At 33.2% G+C, this 8,072-nt stretch overlaps 1 protein-coding gene across 1 annotated transcript; it reads left to right on the top strand.

Annotated features, from left to right (window-relative positions):
- Positions 1 to 2,460: 2,460 nt before the first annotated feature.
- On the top strand, positions 2,461 to 7,818 carry LOC132180363 (large ribosomal subunit protein uL1c). Its single transcript, XM_059593160.1, has 7 exons — positions 2,461 to 2,914; positions 4,192 to 4,371; positions 4,509 to 4,563; positions 5,605 to 5,732; positions 5,995 to 6,078; positions 7,258 to 7,383; positions 7,477 to 7,818. The coding sequence occupies exons 1-7, from the start codon at positions 2,537 to 2,539 to the stop codon at positions 7,612 to 7,614; spliced, it is 1,089 nt and encodes a 362-aa protein (XP_059449143.1). The 5' UTR covers positions 2,461 to 2,536; the 3' UTR covers positions 7,615 to 7,818.
- The last annotated feature ends 254 nt before the right edge of the window (positions 7,819 to 8,072 follow it).

Below are 8,072 nucleotides of genomic sequence, written 5' to 3'. Positions count from 1 at the left end.
AGAAAGAGAAACAGAGAGATTGGTAGAGGAGTTTGGTGGTGGAGCTCCGAGAGAGTGATAGAGTTGGAGGGTGTTGGGGAGTTTGTTTGGTGGTGGAGAAAGTAGATGGCGTCTGGTGAGTGATGACTACCAGACACTCACTGCCACCTCCATCTACGTGGTCTTTCCTTATGCAATCATATTCAGAGTAGGTCGGTGCATTTTTAATAAATTTAAATTTAAATTTAAATTTTATTAATTTTTTTTCTAATAAATTTTATTAATTTTTCAATTATAATTTTAAAATTACCGTTTATCGTTTAACTGGTAAGTTCTGATGGAATTATGACCCTCACGACTTTAAAACGCGTTGATATCAAGAAGGGTGTAAGTATACATATAAGCACATCTCCATTTTTATACTCAAGCGGTGTGGGACGTTACACACAATCTAATATACTCTTCAAAAGTATGATTTGAAAACATTAAAAAAATTTTTACATATTCTTGCACGACATATAAAAGAGTGCATTTTTGAAAGAAGAAAATACGATTTTAATGGTCGAATTACGTTTTTAAACGCTTTTTTAATAAATTTCATTGAACGCTTAATTGCATTTTGAAAAATCTATTATATCGAATCGAACGTTTTAAAATTGCTAAACTAAATGAACACTAAATAGAGATTCATACAATGTCTTACAATCCAATCTAAATTGATAGGCTCATGCAACTCCAATCCAATCACTGGTATTTTTGGTAGGGGAAATTATTTTTCAATCTTTGTTGGAACTGAAATCCCACTATTTTTACCTCCCTATTATTCAATTAATTTGCAAGAGTAGTCATTGCAGATTATTAAAAAGATTATTTGATTAACAAAAACTGTACCAAACTGCAGATAAGATTAGAGACAGTGAAAAAGATACAAAGAAAAATCTCAGAATACAAGTTGCATACATGTGAATGACTTTGCACTCCCTCATGCAATAGAAGCCAGAAAAATTGGCAGAAAATTAAGGGCCATTTATCTTATAGTCAAGTCATACGCTGCATGACAAAACATGGGTCCATTCCCAGCTGAAGAAGTTTGCCTTTTTATTTGGAGTTTAACTAAAGGAAACAGCATCTTTAAAAAAAATAAATAAATAAATAAAGGAAAGAGAGATATTGCAACTCCGATGATAGTTCGGAGAGATATTGCAAATTATGTTTGTCGTTAGATGCTGTGAAATCTAGTTTATATTATAAAATAGTTGATGCTCTACTTTAAGTGAAATAGAGAAACCACCTGGTTTATTATTTGCACTGTAAATCTAGCTTATCACGTTTTTGTAATCATTTTCCCAATTTGGTTAGAAGAAGAAAAAAAAGAGTGAATGGCGTTCAAACTGTTTTGTTCTGCTTGAGGACCAGAACAAAGGTCTGCTTTAAGCTTATATAAACTCAATATAATTAAGAGAAAGTCTATCACCTAATTGACAATGTTCTTCAAATTTTTAATTGTGACAATGCTTCCTCTTAAACTATCAAAAATTGTCAATGTTTCCTTCAATGATGAAATTACCCTTCGTAAAATAAAAATAAAATAAAAATACTAAAACTTCTAGAAAAAAAAAAAAAAAAACTAAAACTAACAAAAAAAAAAAATCAAATATGGCCAAAATTTTTTTTTTTTAAAAAAAAAAAAAAGTAAAAAAGAAAAAATCATTTTTATAAGAAAAAAATTTTCAATTTTCAATTTTTTTTAAAAAAATTGAAAATTTTCGTTTTATAATTTTTTTAAATAAAACTTTCCATTTAAAAAATAAAATAAAATTTTCGTTTTTTAAAACAAAATTAAAAAAAAAATTAAAAAAATTTCATTTACAAAAATTTAGTTTTTTCAAAAAAAAAAAAATTTAAAATTCAAATTTTCATTTAAAAAAAAAATCAATTTTTTTTTTTTTTTCTGAATTTATAGCAGTATTTTTGTCTTATTGATAAATCTATAGAGACTTTTTTGTCTTCTTGGTAATCTTGGGGGACGTTGACAATATTTTGGTAGTTTAAAGGAAAATTGCCACAATTGAAAACTTTTTGAAGACACTGTCAATTGGATGGTAGTTTGAGGGGATATGTGGACTTTACCCATATAATTAATAATAAACCCTTCAATTAATTAAGAATTCTAATATGAAACACAAAATACTTTTCTTTTTTCATACAAATAATTATTATTTTTGGGTTATTTACATATTATAATTAACCATCTAAAAATTTTACATGTTTAAATTATTTTCCTTTACATACTTTATTTTAACATTTATTCTAACAATTTAAAATTTGGTTGAAGAAGAACATAATTTTAAAATACTTGTAAATATAATTATCATTTTATTATCATTTTTCTTTTTCTTTCTGTCAAATTTCAATAGCACACTGAAAGAATGGTCTACAATACAAAAAGCTCCACAACACACAAGCAACACCTCTTATTATCTCCATTTTATATGGATAGAGATAACAAAAGCTTCTTTCGTTTCCATTAACACGCACAGAGAGACAGAGCTCAACCATGGCGACGTGTACCACACCCTCATCCCTGATGCTAACGTACGCCGCCTCATCAGTACACCCCCAAGACATCACCCCTTCACTCATCGCCTTCAAGCCCAAACCACTATCCACCACTTTTTCTCTCTGCCCTCTAGTCTTGAATCACAGGGAGAGAAGGCTAGGTAAGTGGGTCAATGTGAATTTTCGGAGGGAAGCCAGACATGGTGCTTCCCAACGTACCCAAGTCGTTGTTGCTGCTTTGGCTGCTGAGGCTGAGGTGGCTGAGGATGTGGAAGAGCAGGAAGGAGTGGAAGCGGTTGCTGGGCCTGGGACTGGGACTGGGACTTTGCCAAAACCAAAGAAAGGAAAGGCTGCGTTGCCTTTGAAGAGAGATAGAGTATGTGCGAAGAAAGTTGCGAGCTTTTGGTGATTGTGTCTTTGGCTTTGTGATTGTTTTTGGGTTATTGAGTTCTTGATTGTTGGGTTTTGCTTGGTTTAGGTTTTTGTTACTGCTCTAGGATTTCAATTTCAGAAATTGTTGCCAATTTTTACTGACAGAGTATGCCTAATGTTTTCTCGTTTGTCTTTTCGTTTTGACGAGAAAGAGTGTGTCTAATGATTTTCCTCTTCTTGTTGCCATTACATGAAGTCTGTGTTAATTAAGAGACTTGATTGATGGGTTTTGCTGGATTAGCCTCTGGATTATCATTTCGGAATTTGAGTCTCAGAAATACCCCCTGTTGCTTCTGCAGAGAGGCATTGTATTCTTAGTTACCATTTCTTTGGTTAGCTGCTTTAGTTTCTAAATTTTTTAATGGATTGAGTGATTAGGGTGTATTTGAAGGCCTTGTGAAAAATTGATATTAGTTTGCATATCGTTGAAATAGAATGAATCACTTCAAATTTAGGTAATTCAGAAAATGGAAGCCATCGGTAAAGTTTGTTGTGAAATTTTACGAAATTTTGTGATGGTAGCATTTCATGAAGTTGTGTATACTGTCAGTTGTGTTAGCAGTTTCAGTTTTCTTTATCCGCTTAATTCTTTGATGATGGAATTGTACTGTTAAATACTATGTGAATGAATCTGTTCAATTTTTTTTTCCTCCAGCTAATTCTGAGTATCATTTGATAATGTAATTTTTAAAAATTGTTAGTGTGGCCTATGATGAGAGATGAGGTCCAATTTTGGTTTGTTGTATCTAGACTGAGGTTCAGTTTTGGTTTGTCGTGTCTAGACTGGGTGATTTCACTAATGAGATTTTGGTTGGTTTTCTCAAATTGACCATTATTCTTTTTCAATTTAACTATTGTTTTCATATTTAAGAATTTGGTTTATTTCTATTATAGCTTCATGAGTCATGTATGCAATTGTGATGTTGATACTCTAGTATCATTTGCATTTTCTTAATTAAATTTTTTTCCCTGTGTCCTTTCAACCTGTTTTACTCATTTAGGTGTTATACATCATGCTTTTTATTTTTATTACCTATATATATATATTCTTCACTTCATAAGATTTAGCTTTGACCCTAAATTCCAGTGGTTTTCTCTCTTTTTATTTGGTTAAAAAATTTCAGTTGCAAGAAAACCCCTAATTATTTGAATTAATAGCTTAGTTTGATTGCTTCTTCTGAGATTTTCCTAAACTAAAACTTGTTTTGTCAATAATGTCAGACAAGGTCTAAGAGATTCTTGGAAATTCAAAAGTTAAGGGAAAACAAAAAAGAATATGACCTGAAGACTGCAATATCTTTGCTAAAGCAAATGGCTAGTACAAAGTTCGTGGAAACTGTTGAAGCGCATTTCCGTCTAAACATTGATCCAAAATACAATGACCAACAGCTGAGGGCAACCGTGAGTTCTCTGGTCTTCATTTGATTATGGGAAAGTATATTACTGTTCACGTTAACTGCTTGATACTGATATATATCCAATGTCATGTTTTATGACTCTTTATTTTTCTCCTTTCTTCTTTCCAAATATTTTATTAGGTAAGTCTGCCCAAGGGAACTGGACAGACTGTTAGAGTGGCTGTTCTTACTCAAGGTAATTACTCTTCTCAACTTTCATTCTTGACACCCATTTCTTTTACAATTGATGATATCTAATTTAGCATTGTCATTTATCTCTAGTACAATGTCTTTTTGATCATTAAGATAGAAACTTTTCTTGTTGAGGAAGTATGTGCAAAAGGAAATGAATCAATTTGGCACCACTTACATGAACTTAGGGGTATCTGTGTTGCTAACTGTTTAAGTAGCGAATGTAAATAGGTGGGTTATGTCGTATTTGAGATTGTGATTTCCATTTTCCATGGTGTAATTGACCCGACAACATCTACAGCCCTAGAGCAGGGAAAAATCCCCACTGAAATGGGGTTTCAAAGTCTCATTATGCATCTACCCTTGGCTTAGAAGGGCTAGATTACTGCTTGCTTTACTAAAGGCAGGGTTACTTTCTTGTAAACTTGGGATCTGCCTTTGTGTTTTTTAATGAATTTTAGATTACTTATAAAAAAAAAAGTATGGGTTACTTTAGCTGTATGTTTTCCTCTATAGTGGATATCTATGTAAACGACAACTTATTCTGAGCCTCTGAAGAGTTTTTTTTTTTTGTTACTTTTGCCACGGCCTGGTTTGTTAAAAATGCAGATGTGAAGAGTGAGATTGTTAGTCTTTCAATAACTTTTTAAAAAGTTGGTCCATTTGTAACTTATCATGTGTCTCTCAAATTTTGACCTCATGGATCTCCTTTTATTAGGTGTTATCAGCTGTTTTTACCAAGTATAAATTAACTTAGTTTCTTATTCTATAAAAAGGCTTTCTACTATACATTTTTTGATAAGTCTGTAGTACACCGAGAGAGTTTTTTTTTTTTTTTTTGGTATAAGTAATATATTGAAAAAAATTCCTTATAGGACATTTTCCCCTTGTAATAAACTGATAATACTTTAGATTTGTGCCAGTTCTTCTTGCAGCATGTGCATGAAAATTATATCCTTTCAGCATGTGCATGAAAATTATAATTGTTGTTGTTGTCATTTCCTTTCTGTTACCTGGGCTCTTAAGGTATGCTTGACATTTACAGGTGAGAGGTTCGATGAAGCAAAAAATGCAGGAGCTGATTTGGTTGGTGGAGAGGACTTGATACAACAAATAAAAGAAGGATTTATGGAATTCGACAAATTAATTGCTTCACCAGATATGATGCCCAAGGTGTAGCTCTGAATATCTTATTCTAGTTATTTATATTAACTGCCATTATGCATCTGAAATATCGAGAGGAAAGACAGATATGTTCACCTTTTTTCTGCGTAGAAATAAATTGGTTAAGAATTATGTCCATTTCATTTAAATGAAAATCAGTAAATAGCCTGGTAATAATATTGCTTGTAAGTGTTCATGGTCCTGAGTATCGAAGCTAGAGAACATAATGGTCCGGCGGATTTTACTTACATGGACTTGCTGATTTTATCAGGTTGCAAGCCTAGGAAAGATTCTGGGACCCCGAGGGCTGATGCCAAATCCAAAAGCCGGTACCGTCACACCCAATATACCTCAGGTATGGTCTCTCTCTCTCTCTCTCTCTCTCTCTCTCACCTTAATTGAGTATTTTAATTAGGTGGGCTTCCATGATCGGTAGACTGATTTTTTTGTTTTCATTTCTATTTTTTAGTTTAAAGAAATTACTTCGATTGTGCTTAATAAGCGTAACTAGGAATTAGTAACCAAATCCATTCTCTTTTTCCTAAAGATAAAATAAGTAGGTGAGCTGTTAGAATGATTGATTTGGCTTAACATTTATCAAGAAAAAAAAAATTGATTGATTTGGTTTAATGGCTTGAGGCTTCCATTGATCTCTGTGTAGTTGTTGTTGGTGATTATGTGAATATTGTCAGTTATGGATGTAACTAATTTATAAGGCATGGCTGGATTGTGAAGCTGGCCGTTTTGAACGTTGTTGGTGATTATGTCAATATTGTTAGTTATGGATGTAACTAATGGATAAGGTGTGGCTGGATTGTGATGGTGGATTTGAGGCTTATGAGCAAGGATTTGAATGAAGGTCATGGTTGATTGAAGGTGGATTTTTCCAAGGTTGAAGAAAAGGCTAATATTCTTTGTTTTTATTTCTGAACTTAAATGGCAAACAGTACTGCTTTATAATCTACATGGTTCCCCAACTATATGAGAATATTGACCTACTTATCAAAAAAAACTATACGAGAATATTGACCTTATATTTGAAAAGTTTACATCTGTCATAAACTGGACGACTTTTTGTAATGACCAAACGTGCAACCAACTTAGGTAGAAGAAGTGTAAAACTTAGATGAGGTATTCAAATGTAATTTTCTCATTTCTTTTTGCATTGGCAGTCGACACTCATTCTTGATTCTGAACCTTCACCTGGTGTTCAGAAACTCTCTTTTAGATTTTTCCTCATTCATGATGCATACAGATGCAAATCTGACAAAGTGAGAATAATGGAATGGAAGGAAAATTAAAATCATCTGAGATTTGCAAGCATTTATGGATTGTGTGTGAATGACGTGATAAGAACATTGTAATGATGACAAAAGGGAGGGAAAGAGGGGGAGAAACAACCAAGTTGGTTAACATCTTTGAAGTTACCAAGATCGTATTTGCTATTGAATAAAGCAGCATGGCAAATGACATGGGTTTTTGGTTAGCTAGCAGTAAAAGATTTAACGCGAGTTCTTTCTATTATGTGTTTCAGGCTATAGCAGAATTCAAGCAGGGGAAAGTTGAATACAGAGCGGATAAAACTGGGATTGTTCACTTGCCTTTTGGAAAAGCTGACTTTCCTGAAGAAGACCTTATTGTTAACTTGCTCGCTGCAGTAGTACGTTCTTCCTTCTTCCCTGAACTTCACTGGTGTCTGAAATGCATTTACTCATCATACAAATCTTACTGATTCGTTGCCTTCATCTAACAGAAATCTGTAGAAGCCAACAAGCCAACAGGTGCTAAAGGTGTTTACTGGAAAAGCGCACACATTTGCTCATCGATGGGGCCTTCTATTCGGTTAAATATAAGGGAGACGCTCGATTACAAGCCTACGTCAAAGGTTTGAAGAACACCATACTTTTGTAAATGTTGTCTTCAATTTAGTAAAGATGGTAGGGGAGTAACTAATATGAAGATAGGAAGACTGATGGTTGTCTGGGTTGGAACTGTCACAAAAATGTGCAAACTCCATCATCTTCTACACTGACCTGAAAGCCCTTGTATTATTATTCTGATCAATATTATCAATTTTATTACCTTTTTTTTTTTTTGTTCGTTTTGCAATCAGGAATTTTGGGTCGTGTAAAACATATATGAAAATTGGTTTTCTTGCTAAGAACTTCAACCCAGCCTAAGTGCTTTAGCACATTTCACATATTTTGCTTGCCTTTCAAATTGCTGGGTTGTGTTCCCTTTTCTTGCCAATTGGTGCCCACTGCTGGTGCAACGTAACAAGATTTGTCTCCTGCAACAATGAAATGAGATCTAAAGCTCTTTAGGACTGATATGTCTCTTTTTCCATCT

This window comes from Corylus avellana, chromosome ca1 (genome assembly GCF_901000735.1).
Source record: "Corylus avellana chromosome ca1, CavTom2PMs-1.0".
NCBI classification, from domain to species: Eukaryota; Viridiplantae; Streptophyta; class Magnoliopsida; order Fagales; family Betulaceae; genus Corylus; species Corylus avellana.
Note: the sequence above shows the minus strand (reverse complement) of the source record. Positions and strands in the feature narration are given on the sequence as shown.

Coding starts and splice junctions, on each gene's coding strand:
- LOC132180363 (XM_059593160.1), top strand. CDS start 2,537: ATGGCGACGTGTACCACACCCTCATCCCTGATGCTAACGTACGCCGCC. Junction 2,915..4,191: donor TGCCTTTGAAGAGAGATAGA/GTATGTGCGAAG, acceptor CAATAATGTCAG/ACAAGGTCTAAGAGATTCTT. Junction 4,372..4,508: donor ACCAACAGCTGAGGGCAACC/GTGAGTTCTCTG, acceptor ATATTTTATTAG/GTAAGTCTGCCCAAGGGAAC.